This window comes from Medicago truncatula, chromosome 5 (genome assembly GCF_003473485.1).
Source record: "Medicago truncatula cultivar Jemalong A17 chromosome 5, MtrunA17r5.0-ANR, whole genome shotgun sequence".
NCBI classification, from domain to species: Eukaryota; Viridiplantae; Streptophyta; class Magnoliopsida; order Fabales; family Fabaceae; genus Medicago; species Medicago truncatula.
Window position 1 is genome coordinate 12,030,680 of NC_053046.1, and position 22,569 is coordinate 12,053,248.

At 31.6% G+C, this 22,569-nt stretch overlaps 1 protein-coding gene across 1 annotated transcript; it reads left to right on the forward strand.

Moving 5' to 3' along the window:
- The first annotated feature begins 883 nt into the window (after window positions 1-883).
- Window positions 884-21,450, forward strand: LOC11412861 (uncharacterized). The gene is made up of 8 exons (XM_024783909.2): window positions 884-1,207; window positions 1,325-1,537; window positions 3,948-4,430; window positions 5,677-5,835; window positions 7,587-7,766; window positions 7,863-7,904; window positions 16,085-16,518; window positions 20,144-21,450. The coding sequence occupies exons 1-8, from the start codon at window positions 988-990 to the stop codon at window positions 20,747-20,749; spliced, it is 2,337 nt and encodes a 778-aa protein (XP_024639677.1). The 5' UTR covers window positions 884-987; the 3' UTR covers window positions 20,750-21,450.
- Window positions 21,451-22,569: the final 1,119 nt, after the last annotated feature.

Genomic DNA, 22,569 nt, shown 5'->3' on the forward strand with positions numbered 1-22,569 from the left:
CAACTTGTTTTTCCCCATTCTCATGCAGTTTTCCAACTGTCATGTAGTTTTTCTCACTGCCATGTACCTTCACAACTTGTTTTTTTCCCCCTCTGTCATAGTTTTCCACACTGTGCACTAATTATTTTTGTCTATAGGAGCCAACTTTGAATAGTTGCAGGAGAACTGCATCCACTGATTTAATAGACAAATAATAACGCATATTTCATCTTCATAGAGCAAAGTCATCTCCAATCCAAACCACGATTCATTTCTGTTCTGATACCTGCAAAATGGCTGACACTTAACTTAAAATCGTGATTGAAAGCCTCGTATATTCCGGTAGCACTTGGGTGACATAGAATTGGTGATATTGGTGACATTGGTCAATCAAAATGTCACAATCTTTGAGAGAGAGAGAGAGATAAAAGCCACTTGTAACATTGTGGTTGGTCAATGTTACCGATGTATGAAGAAGGGGCGAATGTCATATTTATACAATGGACGGACTCGATATCATATTTTTTGTGTCCACATATATCCATTTAAATCTTTAATTTGAATAAAAGTTACTTGAATAATTCAAAAAGAATTAAAATTATATATCTGGTCCTTATTATAAGAAAAAAAAAAAAAAAAAAACATTAAAACCAATGCAATTATTAAGGTAACTTTTTGAATACTTTTACAAATATACTCTTGTAAAAATTGTGAAACATTAAATACATCCACTAATATTAAAAAGAGAAACATTAAATGAGGGGTAAAAAAATCTTTTAAACAATAATTACACCTTAAAAGTTGACATTTTCTTATAGGTAAAAAAAAAAAAAAAAAAAAAAAAAAAACCTACTATTACATTATTGACCTGAGTGTCTTTATTTATAGGTCACTTGATTAGTATTCCTTATTGGATCCCAAGTTCACTTTCTATTTTTGACAAAGATCCCAAGTTCACGTTAACGTGCAAATTTCCAACTCTCAAATAGTTCCTCAAGAGGCAATAAAATGAAAGCCACGAGTGTTGCCTCCGTTGGAATAGTTCCTGAAGTACTTACCTCTGACAACTACGAAAGATGGAGTGTTTTTATGACAAATTATCTGATGGGGAAAGGTTTGTGGGACTTTGTTAGTGAGACTTCTTCACTGGAAGAAAATAATGAGGCAGGGAAGCATTTGAGCAACAAAAAAGGCAAGGAGTTAGAAGCCACCCCAGATATTGAGCAAGGTTCGTATCTAATCTGATTTAAATTTAAATGTAAGGCTTAGCAACAAACTCACACACGTGCTCTTTTTTGCTAAAATATCTATCTTAATTACATGCAATGGATAAAATATTTGAAAGGTCTCGGCGATGCTTACCAAAGTGTTTCTAAAGTTGAAAGAGAAGTTTCTTGGAAGAAGAAGAATGCGAAAGCTTTGCATATCATTCAAATATCATGTGGAAAACGCATTCAGGATGAGATTTTTCATTTTAAAATAGCTAGCGAAGCATGGAATCACTTGGCTAACATACACGGCAGAACTCAAAAAGGGAAACTGTATCCATTGAAGGAAAGTAAGTACGTTTTTAAATTGTAATTTTTATAACACGGTGATGCCTACGTTAATCTCTCATGATATCAACCAATCAAAATGTAATATATAGGTAACATTAAATGTCAAATAAATGAGTAGATTTTATCTAAAAATAAAAGAGTTAATCTTAATTATTATTTTTTTGAAGGAAAATTAATCTTAATCATAAGATAACTTTTAATACTTTTAATTTTTATTTAATTTATCTTTTTTATATTAAGATGTTCAATTTTAATTAAATTACATTACAAGACTTATAACAAATAAAATTTTACATCAAATTTCTTTCATCTTGATCTCCTTAAATTCATCATTTACATTCATAAAATGTCTTCTATTCTAGAATCCCGTACGTGAGAACAAAAACATCTCCTTCATTCAAATTTCTCCTTCTTTATTCTTCCATATTGATCAATTCTTGTTTCTTTTTCATTCTTCTTCTCATTTTGATTGTTCAATTTTATAGTTTCAAATTGTTGCAGTTTCCAATTATAGTGAGAATTGTCATTGTTTCTAGAACTGCGTCAGGTATCGTGACTTATTTTTTTTATTTAAGCAGTCAACCTAATAAAATCTATTAACACGCATAGATCTGTCTCACTATCAGTAAAAGCCTTTAAGTCCAAATAAAAGAACAAAAGCCTCATCGCATAACCATTTCAGCAACAATCAAAAAAAGCTAGTAAACTCCTACAACATCACAGCGGCAACACCTGCTAGCAGCCTCAAAGTACAACGGATGACTTACTCAATTGTTATAATTAACTACATCACAACCAAGAAAAATTAAATCAAAAAGAAAAATCAAGTCACCATACCTGATGTGGTACTGGAAATAACGGCAATTCTCACGATATTTGAAATCAAATGAACGATGACGATTCTCACGAAAATTGAAAAATGCGGCAGTTGGGAATGACAAAATTGAACAATCAAAATGGGAAGAAGAAATTTTATGAATATAACTGATAAATTTAAGGAAATTCAGATGAAATAAATTTGATGTGAAATTTTAATTGTTCTAAGCCAGTTCTGTAGTGTAAATTAATTAAGATTGAACACCTAAATATAATTAAGGCAATATTACATTATGAGTTATTTATCTTATTTATTTGTAACACTTTGGTCCTTTATCTTTATTTTTTTCCGTTTAGGTCATTTATCTCTCTTAAAAGCACATATACATCTTTTTTCGCATTTTTTTTATTAAAAAATCCATAATTTTATTTTTAAAAATATATTTTTCTTAAAACTGAAAAAAAATTCAAAAATATGATGAAGATGTTCATCATTTTCATCTTCTTCCTTTGAATCTTCATCATCTTCTTTAAATAAAAAAAAAATCTATTAAAATATATCTCAAAATATCATGAATTAATGTTATATTCACCTCAAATCTTCTTTTAAACACAAAAATCAAAACCTTAATTTCACAAATGTTGCAAGGCGGATGGTGGAGGCTTAGTCACTGGCGGAAGGGTTAGGTTTTACGAAAGTTAAGATTGTTCTGAAAATAACAAAATTGATGTGAAAAACTGCTCTCAATTTTGGGGTTATTTATATGTCAGACTTGAATATTGAGTTAGAAAATAATAATATACAGCGTGACAATTTATATAATTTTTTTTGTGATGAAACTAAATCTCTTTCTCTATAGGGTTTTGATTTTTGTGTTTAAAAGAAGATTTGAGGTGAATATAACATTAATTCATGATATTTGGAGATATATTTGTGTAGAAATATTTTTGATTCAATGAAAAGATGAAGATTCAAAGGAAGAAGATGAAGATGATGAACATCTTCATCATATTTCTAGATTTGTTTCATTTTTAATAAAAATATATTTTAAAAAATAAAATTATGTATTTTTTTTAATAAAAAAAAATGAGAAAAATGATGCATATGTGCTTTTATAAGAGATAAAAGACCTAAACGAAAAAAAATAAAGATAAATGACCCAAATGCAACAAATAAATAAGATAAAGGAACTTTAATGTAATCATGTCTATATTTAAATAAAAATTAAAAGTATTAAAAATTACCTTATGATTATAATTGATTCTTTTTTAGAAAAAATTGACTCAACATTTAATGTTACTAATGTATATTACATTTTGATTGGTTGATATCATGAGATGGTAAATACCTCTAAATAAGAAAGGATAATCTAAAAAAAAACCGTATAACTCTGATTTTTCTTCTTCTTTCAGAATTCAACTTTTAACGTTGTTAATAGAGTACACGTAAATAATTCAATTTACTGAAGGAAACTAGAGTTAATTTTTTATTTTTTATAAGCAAGCAATTTTATTAGAGAAATCATTATTAGACTTCGCACCTTCCTTATTCTTAAACCAACCCTCATTTAGTTTATATTATTGAAATGACAGTTGAATTGGACGATAGCCTTGGCGAAGAACATAAGCATATATTCAGGAGGGTCGCGAGAGGTGTCCATATATATACAGATTCAGACATATATATAAAATCCGCTTCTGGTACGACGCTACTTCACGTTGCAGTAATTGCTGGAAATGTGAAAAATGTGGAAATGTTAGTGAAAAAAGGGAGTGACAGGTTACTACTCATGCAAGACAAACATGGCAACACAGCTCTTGCTCATGTTGCCCGTTATACTGGAAATACCGAGATAGCGAAGTGTTTGGTAGAGACAAAAACGGGGCTTCATGATAGTCTGCTAGAAATAAAAAACAATGAGAAAGTAATACCAATTCTTATAGCTGCTGCTAATGGATACAAAGAACTCACTACCTATCTTTACTCCAAAACACCCTCTGCATTGTTCCACGGAGACGAGGGTTCACAAAATCGTGTTTTGCTCCTTTCACTATGCATCACTGCTGAAATATTTGGTAAGCAAATCTCAAGTTTTGTAAGTCATTCTAAAAAAAATATTGTTACTGTAGCAAACAGATTTGCCAAAACGAAACCGAAAAAATAAGTTAAGGGACTAAAACGAAACTTTTAATAGTTAAGGAACCAAAACAAACCAAAAAGTAAGTTAAGGGACCAAAACGAAACTTTTAATAGTTAAGAGACCAAAACGAAACAAAAAAATAAGTTAGGGGAACAAAAGAGTAATTAAACCAAATTGGTTTTATACTCATGTCATGTCCTACCTCCTTGAAGGAGAGAACATGGTGTTAATTATAGAATTAAAAATACAATGATGAAGGGTATGGGTGAGAAACCCCAATATTTTTCCCGTACCTGCGTCCTGCCTCTTTGATTTTTTGTTTTGGTTACTCCTGCCTCTTTGATTGAGGGAGAAGAGCTTTTCTTTTTTCCTTTGGCGAGAAGGGAGAGAATAAATGGAATAAAAAAATATTAATAGTAATTTTTGAAATACATATTTTCCCTCTAGAGGGATGTTGAGGTGTTTTGTCTAAGCCAAAGAGTGTTCAATGCTAAAACACACATTCTCTCATATATATATATATATATATATATATAAAAGTGAAATTGTTTTGTTTCTTGGCAAATTCTACTGTACACATGAATCCTCTTTATTATGTTCCTAGTTCTGTTTATGTATTGGACTGGAATTGTTTTGTTTTGCTGGCTTATGCGTTGGATTAAATCCAATTTCATAGATTGGGAGTTTGGATTTGTTTGTTGGATTTTCATTTTTTTTAGGTTTCGATGTGGTAAAAATAACCATTCATAAAATCAAATCAAGTTTTTTTTTTTTTCATACAGTGATGGGTGGGATCGTTGTTATAACCTTAATAACACTTAAATTAAAAAAAAATGGGTATCCTAGGATTGGACTTGACAAACCTGTTACACGTTACCAAAATGGATATCCCCTCTATTTTAAATCTCCTCCATTTATTTCATTTAATAAAATACAGACACAATAAAATTTAATAATGATGAAACTCACTTATTGGTAGATCCACATTAAATGAAAATCTTCATTTATTTTTGTAAATGGAGAGAATCCTAACTCCCCAATATCTCTCTCTTAAATTCAACTTCTCTCCTAGTTTCATTTTTTACTCTTGCAGTAGCATGAGGGGATCAACATATGAGTGAGTTTCTTTATTAATAAAACTTGGTAGAAAATTGACTTTTCATATGTCTGTTTTTCTATAGATGTGGCTTTGCATTTACTCTGCAAGTACAAAGATCTGTTTAGTGAAGCCTTCAGAGACCTTGAGGATTCAAATAGTGTGTTATTTGCATTGGCTAAAACTCCTTCCATTTTTCCAAGCGACAGCCGATTTGGACTTCGAGAACAATTAATTTACGATAGTAAGTTTTCAAATTTGAGTTTTATTATGCACGTTATACTTCCTCAACGATATTGCCTTGTTGAAATAATTAAACAGTCTCTAGCAGCGGCGTCAAAAACTTAATAGATATTTGACAAGTGAATCAAATTCAATCGAAGTAATAAATAATTCGTTTCCACGAGAACCGTTCTTAACTTCTATACTTAGCAATTTCATTAGTAATAAGGACGTATATTAAATTCAATGGTCCCCTAGGCAGTTGAGTTGATTTTTGTAACATAAACAGATTAAAAACGATAAAAGATTGATTTTAGAAAATTAGAGAGAAGTAAGGTTAAGACCTTCGAATCCTCCAAAGTTCTCCTATATGGTAATTTGCACTCCTAGTTCAACGACATATATCTCTTGACTTAGAATTCTCCCCACCCCTTAATCTCTTAAGTGAATTCGAAACCGTTGGAGGTTTTAATAGAACGTTAATCTCTATGTTAAAACCTAATAATGATCTATCTCTAACTTGATTACATAGGTTAAACCTAATACCTAGATCAGAGTCAAAAGCGAAGGTTAGTGGTCATTCAATCTCTAAGATCAATTTGTATATTCATAAAGCTAGGGTTAGTAGTCGATGATAAACATACAAAAAGCATTAAACATAAAGTAATATGAATAAAAACTAGACTTTCATTGATATTCAAAGGAGTTCAACAAATTAGGGTTCCCATAAAATTACATCAGAGCTAAAGTACAATATAACTAAAATAAATTTAAAGGATTCATACATAAATTGATAACCGACTATGAGATTTGCGGGTCTTCCACCATGTTTGCAAAGCTTCAGCTCCAAAATATGCCTTTAGATCTCCAAAATTGTGAATTCCTGCTTTAAAAATGAACTTCTCCTTTTATAAGTCTGTCAAAATCGGCCACGGAGCCTCTCCATTCGGTGGTCAAATTGGTTAAAAACGCTTGGCCCATCAGGAAATTCGGTGGCCGAGCCACAGCCTTCGGTGGCTGAATCAGTATATTCGACAGCCGAATTCCAATCTTTCAAACTTCAGATTTTTGGCTTTAGTGGCTTACAGCTCCCATGAATTACAATGAATATCAATAAAAATTACATGAAAAATGTCTACTAAATTAGTAATGATAGAGTGTCATCAACAACCAGCCATGCATAATTGAGAATCCTGATCAAGAATTCCTTGCCTGAATAAATTGTCCTTTGTTAGAAGTCGGTTGCAAAAAAGACGCCAAGCAAAAGTGAAACTTTCAAATGGACTTGCATATGCCAAATTAAATTTGAGATGTTGGAATGATTTAAAGTTATAAATAAAATTCATTAAACAAAATAAAATTCATTAAACAACACCGGCATTCAAACGGGTACATATTGCCCATTTGCCCCCTCTTTTCATTGTGCTAATGCAAATAAATTACCAACAATATTTTTTAATTAAATTTTAATATAACTACATTCTTATCTTTTTTAATATAACAACAAAACAACATTCTTCCTCTAAAAAAAACAAAACAATATTCTTATAGTCAAATTTATTTAAGGGTAACAAATCAGCTCAAAATCATGTATTCTTTTTAGCTATACTAATGTGCCCGTCGTTTATTGAATACATCTAAAAAGTAAACTATCAATTATAATGGGGACCAAAGGGAGCATATTCACTAAAAAGATTTTCGACTAGCATAGAAAAAAATATATCTTTTTTTTTTAATTAATGAATAAACAAGAATATATTTTTTTCCTTACAGATTTAAGTGTAGAAAAGGAATTTGCGGAAAAGTATGAAATTCCTTATATTGGGAACATTGCGAGGTGGGCTACACGCAGTGGTCTTCATGAGACTTCTTCCGGGAAATGTTGGTCAGTTGTAGTATGTCGCTTCTGCAGACAGGTTTTGAATATTTTGTTGCTGCCTTTAAGGTTATTGGGTATGTTGATTCCAAACCAGCATTTTGAAAATTTTTAGGTCGACTACTTGCATGCTTGTTGGTTCAAATTTTCCTGAATGATTTGTTGATTTTCAGGTCGCTTGTTGGTTCAAATTTTCTGTTATCTAGATATCTTTGGTAAGTAGAACCATAATATTTGATTTTATGTTTTTTATCTTCTAAAGAACATTTTTGTTTAAATTAAGTTTGTACGTCTTTATGTATTTTTTCCCTTTTTTTAATAATATATTTATGAGCATTTGACACCAGCTAGATTAGAGTTGGATACCAACTTAGTTGGGAGCCACTCTATTTTATGTCTTTGCTCTTGCCTTATAAAAAAAAAAAAAAATTCTATCATCTAATTATAAAACTTAATGTCTACGAAAAATATAATCTTACCCCTTCTGAATTTTTTGACATATTATAAAAAATATATCCTTTTGTGTCTTTTGCTTCAATCTCACCCTATTTTCTCTTTCTTAAAAATAAATCAAAACAAACTCACTTCATAAAACTCACTAACTTAATCTTAATTTCAATCAAAAGAAATTTTCTTATAATCTATTCACTGAGGGTCCATTTGGATTGACTTATTTTAATGCTTATGCAAAACAACTTATGTAAATAAATAAGCTTTTATGTATTATTTATAAGCTTGTAAATATGGTTTATGAAAAAATAGTTATGAACATACAATTTTCGTTAGTGAGAGTTTATAAATTAACATAAAAGCTTATTTATTTGTATTAGTTATTTTTTTAAAGCTCAAAATAAGCTCAATTCAAAGGGAGCCTAAATATGAAACTTAATGTCTACCAAAAAATATTCTAAGACATTGAATGCACAATTTCCAAAAAAAATTACTACATTTGGCTTCTTAATTTATGCCCCAAGGACACAAGTTAACATTTCCCAAAAACATAATCTTACCCCTTCTTAATATTTTGACACGTCATCCAAATTATACCATTTTGTATCTTTTGCTTCAACCTCCCCCTATTTTCTTTCTCTTATAAACAAATAGCGATGTGTATTTTTGCACATTTTCTTCCTAATATACCTTCATTTTAATCTACCAAAAAATTCATGTTTTTTTGCACAAACTTTATATTTCTAATAAATTTAATATGTTATCTTTCTCTTGTAACAAACAATTGTCAGATATTATCTTTTACTTCAAAAAATTCCAATTTTTTTACACGCTCTCTCTCATAACAAACAATTGTCAATTTCCTAAATACTGTGCACATATTTTTAATTATTTTAAGTCAATATAAAAATTATTTCAACTTCACATTAATCAAAAGTCAAGAAAAAATTAACTTTCTTCCAACTCCTTTAATTAAAGTTAAGGCTTTCAACCAATGCTAGAGTCACACTTGGGTTTTAAACAATTGCTACTCATCTTATTTATAGAATTTTAATTCTTCTTGGAACCATTTTTTGGAAGAAAATTTTGTTTAAATTTGGAGATAACAAGAAATAAACTTTGTTTTAAAAAAAGAAACAAACTTTGTTTAAAAAAAAAAACAAACTTTAGTTTTCCAAATAAATAGCATTAATTAATTTTACTGAAAAAGATAAAAGTAATTGACAGATTGTATAATTGACAAATCGTACCTTTAAAATACCAAAAAGAAAGTTAAATAGGAACAGAAAATTCATCCTAAAAAGACACTTAAAAAGGAACGGAGAGATAATTATATCTTTTAGAAATATGACTATGAAAAACACTGAAAAAAATGATAAATGAGTCACTGAGTAATATTGAAAATTGAGAGCATTTTTGGAAAAGAAAAAGTCAGTCCAACAGAGCTTAAAGGGGTTATTTTCTTTATATAGTATAGATGAAATATTTATTATTTTTAATATTTTTACATATCTTTAGTTTACCACTTCATAATATTTAATAACAACTATTTCAATGATTTTATCATGGACAAATTACACTAACCTCCCTTAAGGTCTTCTTAAAAAACACAATCACTCTTTCTATTTTTTTAACTAAACATTAATATCCCTTATTTTCTGTCAAATTGACAAGCACTTGCCTTATAATTTAATACGGTTTAAACTTTGTTAATTCCATTTTTCTTGAGCAATTAACTTCTTCATACGAGTATGAACTCACTTAATTTTCGATCATTTTTTCTTTTTAGTTTTTACTTAGGTGATTTTACCCAATTTATTGTTCCTCAAGCAAGGTGGTTTAATTTTTAAACTCTAATGTGATAAAACGGATACATCGAAGATTATTTCCTTTTTATTGATCATAAACAATCTCCATCCACCAACATTCTTCTCATTTCAATATTATCTTTTGATCTCTTTTATAATTGCCAATGTTTGATTCTATTTGAAAGTAAAAACACAAGAAGGTTAGAAAAACACAAGAAAGGGGAGGGGGGGGGGGGGGGGTTGAATTGTGTTTGCTTTTTCTTCTTTTTCTCCTAACTAAAAACACTGATCAGGAGCAGATAGAGTTCTGCTTCTGAAGTGATGTTCAGAACTAATTTCAACGGATAAAAACAAAGAGAGGGAAGGAAGAAAGACACAAAGCAATTTATACAGGTTCCTTCCACAAACCGGAAGTCAGTCCTGTCCCCCTTGCACTTCCAAGGAGAGTTCACTAAAAGTATTATCTAATTACAATTGCTCACTACTAAACTTAGTAAGAGAATTCAAATGCTCAAGCACAACTACAAGAGACTTCCTATGCTCCTGAACACAATCAAGAGACTTTTATTGCTCAAGCACAACTGCAAGAGACTTCTCAATTCAAACAGAATTACAATAAAAATGTTTGAGGTTGAACACTTTATATACAATTAGTGGTGTTCACAATACAAATCAGATACAGACTCTAAAGACTCTAGAATTTCTAAGATATGAGCTTTGATAAGAAATTTTAAGTGAACTTTGAATGCAGAACAATTTCAGCAGAGTTTTGGCACTTTTAATTCTTGGTATTGTTCTTTTGAACTCTGAGTCTTCACTCCTTTATATAGAGGTGTGAGAGAGACGTTGAATTGCCAGCACATTCAAAATAGAGTCGTTTCAAGCTTTTGATCAATCACCAATGATCTTTTACCTGATATGGTTATTGTCCTATGAAGGATCAATTTCAAATGCGTTCCCAATGTGCAAGGACATTGTTGCAGGCATAGCTGTTTTTCTTGTTTTGTAGCAGAGACAAAAACAGAGTAGTGGAAGTAGTGGTTGTACACTTCGTACATACGTACTTTGTCAACGCTCTTTGAAGAACAAGCATCCAATGCTTTCAAATCCCTTCAAATTAGCCGTTGCTTCACTATTCCAGTCTTCTGCAATCCTTAGACGAGTTTGAATCCGTTGAACATCTTTTGAAACTTTAAGTTGCATCTCCTGATGAACTACAGCTTCTGGTGATTCACAGCTTCTGATAAACTTGCTTCTGATGAACTATCTTATGATGAACTTGCTTCTGATGACATCATCAGGAGCGCTGTGTCTTCAGGAGCGCTTTAACTTCAGGAGCAGTTTTCTTCAGATGCTTTAAGCTTCCCTTTTTGTTGATTCCTTTGCTCTTAATTGTTCTTCCAAGACCTTTTTAAGATATCAAATTTGTCTATAGTCCTGTACGCTTGAACAACTATTAGCATATCCAATTGACAATTTTTAATACTTTGTTATCATCAAAACTCTTAAGTTTAATGTTAAATGTAACACCCCGTTACCCAAAAGCAATAAAATAACATATAAACATCAGAGTAATTCCACAACGGGCATGCTACATTGCAAATTCAAAATTCTTAAATAGAAAGTAAAACTATTTAATTCAACATCATTCATAACTTCAATAATTATGCAGCGGAAAGTTTTGCATTTCAATACCAACCACAACGATTTAAATCTCCAACAATATCCTGGCATTAAGCCTAAACAACAAAAGTCAACCAACAAAGGGCCACATCATTAAGTTCCAAAAATTGATACATAGGAGGAAAACAACAATAAAATAATATAAATGTTCTCATCCCACGTATCAGAGCCCTAGACACGACAATGAGCCACCACCAACTACTCAGGATCACCTGCAAGTTACCCATAGGAAGGGCAACGTTTTCAAGCAGAAGGGGTGAGATTCACAACAATAAATATAGATATTAAAATCATCAATTGAATCTAATACCCTAATCAACAACACATTATCTTGTAAACATATGTATGTATAAGTCACAAGCAACAACAACATCAACAATACACCATAATTACAGTGAATATAAATATATAACACATATTCAACACCAACATCATTTATCAGATAACAACTGAAATCAACAACCAAGACTCATGCAAATGACATGACCACTGCTAAGACACCATCTTAGACTTCTTAATGAAATGCAATTATGCATGTGGTACCAATCAGGACCGGAGCCCTCACCGCTTTTGAATGGTTAAAGCATTCATCAGGACCGAAGCCCTCACCGCTGTTGAGCAACTAGTACTCTAGGACCGAAGCCCTCACCGCAGTTTTATGCATATGCAATGGACCTACTTGTGTATATCTACATACAACTGACCATGCAATGCAACTCCATGTGACTCCAATTAATACAACATGTATGATCAATAATTAAAACATACAATGCATTCCTCATCATCAATCAACATCCAACAGAGATTCAACCATTCAGAATGATGCACAATTAAATAAAATTATGCTTAAACAACAACACTTAAACCTTATCAATCAAGCAAGCAAAACTGCACTCAAAACTGCACTAGCTCGCCTCGCGAGCACATCTGCTCGCCATGGCGAGTTCACAAAAACACTAGCTCGCCATGGCGAGTTCAAGGCGAACTCGAGGCGAGTGAAAATCAGGTGCTCTCGGGAAAAAGTGACATTTTCCCACTCAAACTCCAATTCTAAGCTCCCTATTCATCTTTTTAACCTAAAACTTCCACCATTCATCATTAAAATCATCTAGGTACCTTAAACCATCCCCAAAACATCTTATAACAACTTTTCAAAAATCAAGTTTTAATCTGGGCTACTCGCCATGGCGAGTTGGATTGCTCGCGAGGCGAGCTATGAAGTTGCTCACTCGCCATGGCGAGCACAGCTACTCGCGAGGCGAGCGATGAACTTCTGTACGGGCAGAAAACTGGTTTTACCCAAAAATCCCATTTTTCTCCCAATCACTCCCCAAATCAGTTTACAGATACATAATTAAGTGTTCTATGCAACCAGAAACTAATTCTAACCCCAAAATCATGCTTACAACTTCAAAATCATCATTTTATCATAAAAACCCAATTTCCCAAATTCTCACCAAAACTCTGTTAAACACAAAATCAGAATTCAATAACTACATTCTTGAAGTAAATCCCACCCTTACCTTAAAATTGCAGAAGAAATGTGCAGCAAAAGTCCACTCTTGGTTCCTCCTTGGTTCTCTCTTGCTTTCTCCCAAAAACTGCTTCTACGTAAAACTAATTCTAACTTCTCTGATAACTTCCCTCTTAAAAGTAACTCCCTCCTAATTACACTTAACTCCCCATAATTTCTAATAACTCCTAATATTTTCCCAAACCTCAAAATAATTACTATTTCATACTTATTTTAATTATTATTAAATAAACCATATAATAAAATAATGCACCACATAAAACATCCAAAAATCACATATATACAAATATATGCATATATATACTCCGCATAAATCATCAAACATCATATATAATAATATATATATATACTCCACATAATAAAATAATTAAATAAATAATTAGGGCGTTACATTAAACACATTTTATTCCAACAGTTACAAGCTAGAAAATTTAGCCAAACAAAAATGATTCAAGCCCCCAAATCTTAGCACCCGCTCTCAAGCATTTTTACTCACCAACACATAAACAAATATTTTTTTCTTGAACAATTAACCCAGAAAAAAATAAAGTGAAACACATTATTGCATACACAAATTAGCTTTGCTTCCTACACCAAATTAGCTATAAGATTCACGGTAGAAACATCCATTAGTCATGACCTGTAACACACCCTAACTAAATGGGAAATTACTCATCTCACTTATGAAATTGCTCAGTGAATACTTCAGTAGCAGTTAACTGTCGTTCGACTTTTCCAATGATAGTTAATTGTTGTTAGACAATTTTAAGATAAGTTAAATTCACTTGAAAAGTGATCGGACCGCTTTAAAAAGTGCCCAACGACACTTAACTTTCCTTGGAAAAGTCAAACGGCGGTTAACTGTTGTTGGGGTAGTTATTGAAAAATTTCAAAAGTGAGAAGAGTAATGATCAACAAACTGATAACAATTTAACACCATAGTCCATCAAACTACTAGTTGAAGAGTCTATTGGGCCTAGTAACCTAACATAGGTGAGGATTATCATGAATGAGTCGGCAAGTTTTTAATTGTCTTGCTCAATGCGAGATTGAATTTTTTATTTAGATGTTTAACAACGATTAGAGTATCATTGAATCCCCTCTACCTTTTTTGTTGGAATTAACTCGGTTTAATATTAGTTTATGACTTGCCTTGATTTAAGAGAGTAGAACATGATCCTATGATGTAACAATGGGAAGTTTGAGTCTTTGTGCCGAGACAAATAAGTAGAGGTTCAACGTGGAACCCTAATCAAGAGACGTTTAGTTACACATGGTAACCGACATCATTAAAAAACAATATATAAACATACCTAAAGAGAACAAGTGGAGGAGAAAACCCTTTGCCTTGAAGCTCTAATGCTTGACCTCTTGTCTTGTACTGCTAGCTTTAGGAATGAATATAATTGTGCAGGGGTCTCTTTTTATAAAGTATCATTACTGATGTGATTAAGAGATGAAAACTCGGTTTTTTCCTCTGATCCAGCTTGGAAAACAAGCTGAAACTGTTTTTTTTTTCCTTCTCAATCTCATGCTTCCCTCGATCCAGCTTGAAAAACAAGCTAAAACTTCTTTTCTTTTAAACTCATACTCATGGGCGCATGGACAGACACGTAAGGGGCATGAGGTAACATTTAGGGTTGTTTCTTCCGTCTTGAATTACCTTTGAACTTGGGATGAATTTTTTCCAACTTGTATTATCTTTAAAAACCTTCTAAAAATCATTGATCTTCATTCTTCATATCTCTTGATCCTTAATAAGATGTCTTGCTCTGCCGATTTACATGTTTTCTCACTAAAAAAAACTCAAAACACCTATGAAGTTGCATGATTTAGTATAAAAGGAAATTGCAATGACCTGAATAAAAACAATACAAAATGCTCTCTAGATCATGGAAAACTCCTCGAAATGACCTTTTAGTTGTCTTTAATGTAAAGAGAATAACTAAAAATGTAACCTAAAATAGCATATGATTTTCCATCATCCGAGCCTGGATAGCTCTACCTTTTGCCCTTGAACCTCTTCAAATCTTCAAAGCAGGTTCATGTTCTTGATTTGCTTCTGCTTCCACATTGTGCTCTATCATCTTTAAGTCACTCTTGTCAACTATCGTGTACCACATCACAATATTTCCATTCATGATTCCAAACTTGATGCATAATTGTTAATGCATCAAATAGCTTTCCTTAAATGAATTAACTCGCCAAGTCACAATCATTGAGAGGCCTTGTCTCAACACTTCCTTAGAATCCTTTGTAATAATCGAACAAAAGAGAAACTCACACCAGTGATCAGATTGGCCTAAAGATCCAATCTTATCAAGAACAATTCAATCACAAAGGTTGATGTTTAACAAAGCTCCATCAAACCCTAGGAGAGAATAAACTCATCTCTTTCGGGATCAAAATATTGTATAGAATTGGGTAGGAGGAGCTTGTACTTTGTTTTCATTTATACATATGTTTTTGGGAGCATCTATGATGCCGTCTTAAAAAAAACTGATTTAAATTCGTTACTTTTGTGAAAAACATTTAATATCACTTTTTTTTTTTTTAATTTTTTTTTTTAAGGAAAACTAAGAATGAATTAACATAGCACTAACTACCTTTTTTTTCTTATTAAAATCACTTTTTTTTTTAATATTCAATAAAAAAACTTCATTAAAAAAACTTTTTTTTTCGCAAGTAACTATAATTATTATTTTTAAAACACAATCATTTTTAATTGCAGTGTATGTATGTTGGAACAATGGAGTTAAAATAAATTCTGAATAAAAAAATTCAAAACTATAATCATTTTTTAAAATAAATAATTTCATTTGTAATGCGTGTGTGTTAGTAGTGTTCCTTGCGCTTATTTTAATTTGTTTTATCTGCAACGACTCAAGGACAGGCACTTACAAGTCCTTTTTTTTAATAGGAACAAGGAGAATATACCGTACAAAATGCGCCCATTATGAAGTTCTGGCAATATTATCATACTTATGCGAAAGTATTAGACAATTTAATGATTTACAGCTCAGACAGGTGTCGGCGTATGAAGCCATACTGTATGCAGCCCAGAATGGAATAATTGAGTTCATAAATGCAATGAGGGATGCTAATTCTGATTTGCTTTCATCAATGGATAGCTGCAATAGAGGCATATTTTCTTATGCAATTATGTATCGTAAACAAAACGTGTTTCAACTCATGCTTGGTCTTGAGGGACAGAAGGAGACATTTAGAAGATATGGCATGGACAAGTTTGGGAATAATTTATTGCACCTGGCAGCATATTTAGGTCCTTCATTTAATCCTAAAACCAGATATGGTGCTGCTCTACAAATGCAAAGAGAAATTCAATGGTTCAAGGTCAGTCATCTCATCTCAACATATATTTATTCAAAGATATCCCACAGTAATAATTACAATATATTAAATTAGTTATTCCGTTTAAAAAAAGAGAGCTGATACACTAACATTAACATCCATAGGATACATACACCATTTGATAAAATAAATAGAGTATTTAGAGAGAGATAGACACATAAAATAGATAGTGGATTGGATCCTACAATTAAGTAGGCCCCACCATCATTATAATTTTTTTTTTACTTTTTTCAATTTTATTTGAGTCTATATCTCTCCAAATGGAGAAATGGAAAGGATCTTGACGCCTTCTACACACCCCAATATGCCATTTTTAATTAATTACATTGAGGGTAATTTTGTCTATTCACTCTCTCTTCCTTCCCCCGTCTTTGACCTCATGTGACTGTTCCTTGGATCCGGATTGTATAACTTTGGGACGCAAAAGTCATGTAACTTTCAACCTTTTTTGACCATCGGATCAATCAGAAGCATTGAATTGTGCCACGTGTCTTTGCCTATAATCAAATAATCACAAAATAAAGAAGGGTCACGTTAATTTTTGTCCTCAATGCAAATGTTAAGTTACAAAAAAAAAAAAACAATTTTGCATTGGAAAATATAACATTTTAAATTTAAAAATTTGAATGCACGATTTTTTATGCGTATATTTCTATAACGAGTTCGTTAACATGTGCCCTTGATGCACAAGTCAATACAAAATTACAAATCCACCAGGCTCATGATTTCGATCTCTCTAACTCCGCTACACCATCGTCGACCTCCGTGTCAACGGCCGACGACCACCGCCATCATAATCCGATTACCACCGCTGCACCCCCACCATCGTTAGATCTCGGTACAGCCACAGACCCATTTTGAATTCAAATTTAATCTTCAACTTCATACCAATTTCGTGGAAGCAAGCATTATCACTTTTTTAGGATGTTATAGTGATAGAACATGCTATGAGAAAATTAAGAAAGCACGAACCCTGCAGCGACAATTTAATGAGAATTTGCACCTTGAAATAATTTTCAGTTGTTCTTCAAAAGTCACTAAAACGTCATAATTTGCTAAGCAAAATCGTAACTTTTCTTAGAGAAGTTTTCGTTGTTTTATGTCAAATATTAATTAATTGCTTCACTAAGCCAGCATGCAACTCGCTTACTGAGCTTACTTAGCTCTGATTTCTTCATTTCTTTGATGATCTTGATAACTCATCCTCTTGAGTTATTACACTGCTTATCCTATAAACTCAATCAAATATGTAAATTAAAGGCAACCATTATCGTCTCTCAAAACCAAATTATTTAATATATTATAGGCATAAGAATTACCCATGATAGAAAGGAGAAGAAACTTTGGGTGTCACAAGAACGCTATAACAAAAGAGTATTGCAGTGATTCCAGATGGAAATTTATATAGCGGGGGAGTTGTGGCCTGGCCTTCTAGATTGCAAAAGTGTGTATCATGACAAATTTGTATTATTTGTTGATAGTCAAAGTTCTACTCACCTTGATAAGAATCCAAATTTTCATAATAGGTCTAAACACATTGATGTGTGGTTTCATTGAATACAAGATGTTTTGGATGCTAAGTTGTTGGAATTAGTTAACTTTCATATTGATGACTAAAGCGTTTGCAAATGGGAAGTTTGAAACTTGTAGTGATATTGCCGGTTTTACGATTTCCTCCATAGAGTTATGACAGGAGGTTTGTTGGGTACTGGAACCCCTTCTTCCTATGTGGAGAAATATACAAATATATTGGTTTATTATGTCTCACTTATATAAGTGGAGAAGGGGGTTCAAATGGGGGGTTTGAATTGTGACACTTTTGAAATTTGGACTGATTATCAACTTTGAGAAGAGGTTTATATTCTAAATCTCAAGTATGTATCAAAATGAATTTAGGAAAAAGAAGGAATGATTGTTTGTGAAGTAGGCTTAAAACTTTCTGACTTGTTCGGTCCTCACCCTTTCAGGGCTCTCTAAGAGAATTCTCAAATGCAAGGAAATAAGTCATAGTAGTGATTACCATACTTGAAACCTAACTAACTAATATTGACAATAAATTGGGGGATTTTTATAGGATTACTTACAAAACAAGTTAATAAGTGCTCAAAATATAATATATATGTGAAATCAAGTAGATTTGACACTTAATAATCAATACATTGTTATCACTATGAGAATAAGTTATGACACTTACATAACACTTTATGTAGTACTCGCATGGAACATCAATCCAATATAAAATTACTCAACATATTTATATATATGCAATGACTGAATATCTTATATCGATGATTTGCTAGATGTGGTCATCAATCTACTTACATATCAGTCATTATACGTTACTGTTATCCAACTTCATAGTAAAGCTACTTTAAGAATATTACCCTTATGTTTAATGTGATCTCATGATTAAGTCGCATTTAATGTTCCATTAGACATACTAAAATTTTGTTTGGTGGAAATAACGGGTAGCTGATAAGGTAGTTGATAGTTTATAGCTTATGGTTGATGACTGATAGCTTATATTAGATAACTGATAGTTGAGAAGTTAATTGAAGTGTTTGATAAAATTAACAATTTAACTAAATGATAAATGCAATATGACATACAAGGACATTATTAATTCTTGATAAAATTTATATCAATTATTTCTTATAATAATTTATTTTTATGGAATTTTAAGATACTTAAAATTTAGATATCAAAATACTTATTTTAAAATGTATTTTATATATTATTATTAATTAATTAATTTTTTCCAGCAGAAATTTTAATATATATTTATATTAACTTAAATTTTATACTATATAAAAAACTTAATAATAGTGTTTTTATCTATTCATTTAAATTATAAAACTAACAATGAAAACTTAATAATAATTTCTTAACAATAAAATTTTATATTATAACTAACAACGAAAATTATAAATATAACACTATATTTGTTTATGTAATAATAGTGTATTGATTATTTTAGAAACTCTATTACTTTCAAAGAAAGGTAATAAAGAAATGTCTTATACTATAAATAAATAAATAATCATGCACATACATCTATAAGCTTAAACATAAAATTATTGACCTCTAAAGCTTACATCAACTATTAAATCAATTCTTGGGGTGATTTAAGATGTTATCTACACTAAAGGTGGATTTCTTCAAAAATATATATGGTTAATAAGCAGCCCCATTTCCTTAATTAGTGCATAGAAAAAGTCTAGTTGTCTATGGAAAAGAGAATCAACTTTGTGTATCCGGTGTTTTTGAAGAGTCATTTACTACTCCTTTCGAATTCGTTTATAAGAAAAAAATTGATCAATAAAAGTTAATGTATATGGTTTAAAATTCAGTCTAAATATATCAATTTTTCGTTGAACCAATTTTCTAGATCAAAGAGAAGGGTATTAAATAATGATTAAAAAAAGGTAGTAGCAGTGTTGTATACAATTTGTGCACATCTTGTACTGTTTTTTTTTATTCCATCATGTGGTTTTGGAGTGGCAACATAGATAGAATGTTAATTCTGTTACATGATACTTTTACACTGATTTTTGCTTTAACCATATTCAGTACTCATTTGCCAAGCTATCATGTTACATTTATGCAGGCGGTGGAGAAAATTGTGCATCCGACTATGAAGGAAAACAAAAATAAATATGGTAAGAAGCCTTATGACTTATTCACGGAAAACCATGAGGAGCTATTAAAAGCTGGAGAGAAATTGACAAAAGAGACAGCTACATCTTATATAGGAGTGGCTTATATCATCATTACTATCATGTTTGCTGCAGTCTTCACTATCCCAGGTGGACTCAATCAAAATACTGGGTCACCTACCTTCTTGCATTACAAAATATTTAATATTTTTCTCTTAGCAGATGCATTATCTATCATTGCTTCTGCCTCATCACTCTTAGTTTTCATTGGGATTCACACATCAAATTACACTGCAAAAGATTTTCTCAAAGTCTTGCCGATAAAGTTGATGGTTGGCCTTATGCTTCTTCTTTTCTCTATCTGCTCCATGTTGATTGCATTTTATGCTGCACTTAATATGATCTTAAAGGGGAACCACGCCAGCTCTAGGTGGTCCATTCTAGGACCCATCGTGTCCCTTGGTAGTGTTCCAATTACCATTCTCTTAGTATCTAGGGTACGCTTGATCTATAAGATTTTCCATTCTACAATAAAAAATCCCATCAGTTCTATTTAAAAAAGGGACAATCCATGCCACAAAACCAAGAGTCTAATGTGAGTGATTGACACTCGGGCAAGTGTAGGTTTTTCCGAATGTTTCCCTCTATTAGTTCTTAAAGTTATATTTGTTATACAATGGAACCTTGCTTGTGGTTGAGCCGATAGTCTTTTACATTGGTATTGACTGGCTTTGTTTTTTTTTTTTTTGTGGTCTTGATGATGGTCGCAGTGGGTTGCATCCTTCTTGTGTGGTTGCTTCTGTTTCATTGGTAGTATATTTTTGGTTTGTTGTTTCACTTTCTTATGCTTGGTTCTTATTTTGGGCTTCACATTTGATTGAATATCTCCTTTGAGGTCTTGATGAAAAAGTCCTAAATATTGAAGTCTTGTTGACCAAGATTGAAGTTATGATGATGGAGGACTTTTTCAATGCAAACATAGTGGAGATTAAAGGAAAAACACTTCACAAATATGGTTGTAACAACTTCACTTCATTCAAGTTTTGTTGTTACACTTAGTGCATTTGGATGATCTTGTGTAAATGCATTTCTTATGACTTTTAATTGCTGATGATGCACAAAATCAGTAGTCCTTAGGCAATAAATAGGCCTTACATCATTTGTCTTTGTACCACTTTTACCATTGCAAACCATAGCAGAAACTCTTCTAATTTCCTTTGCATTTTGATAAAGTTCTTTCTTTTATTTCTTGCTTTCATCTTATATCAGTAGTTTGCTCATCATTAGTATGAGCGAGTAAATCTTAGTTTGTGTTGGAATTATGGAAAGTAGTCCGAGTATGAACTTTCCATAATTCCAATCTTTTATTTTGTTGTGGAATTTCAAAATCTAATTTAATCTTATTACTTTTCAAATGAACTACTCAAATGTTAGTAAATTGTGTTAGTAGTAACATTTTTCTTGATTTAGTTAGAATTTCAATTGTTACTAAATTTCAATTATGTTGTAGTGACACTACATAGAAATGAGGACATTTTTTTATCTAAATAAACCTCGGATTCCCCCAAAATGAAATTTCATATTTGATTCACTTCAAGATAATAGAAAAATTATGTACACTCACCAAACAGCTGCATGTATTGTGTCAAATCCACCCGTACAAATATAACTATTCAGGGACACAAAAAAAATTCGTTGTCTCTACCATCCAACCAAAAAAGAAGAAAACATTTTTTTTTGAGGAAAAAAAAGAAGTAAACATATTTAACCAAAATAATACAATAATTATTCTAAACTATATTTAAACTTACCCAGATGCACTTGTTTTACACAATCGCTGCAGTTATGAAAGATACAAACAGAACCAGAAATCGGAAACAAAGTTTTTGAAGATGACAACAACAATTGTTGGAGAGATGGAAACAGAGATTCAACGTGTGAGTGGGAATTAAATGTGAAGTAATGGGATTTGATAGACTCGGATTTGCGGGTTTTGAGAAACAAAAATATTGAATTTGATTTTGGTATTTGAGGGATCTGTGATTTGGGAAAAGGGTAAACAAGGGTTGGGTTGTCGTTGTCCCTTCAATCCCTCTTCCAGTTATTTGATACAGTGGTGGCAGGGGAAGCGAAATTGGTGAGGTTAGGGTTTGAGGTTAGGGTTATTTCTTTTTTATTTAGGGAAATTCAAAGTAAAATGAAATGAAAAGGTTTTGGGGGCAAGGGAAATAAACCCCGCGGGTTCAATATTTCCCTACCAAGCAGTGTCAAAATTTTGCTAGTCCTATACCTATGAATATGACACCTATACGTACGGCTAGAATGATTTGTAGCTAAAGGTAGTGGTAGGTATGTGTCAATTCATGTAGGCTTTGTT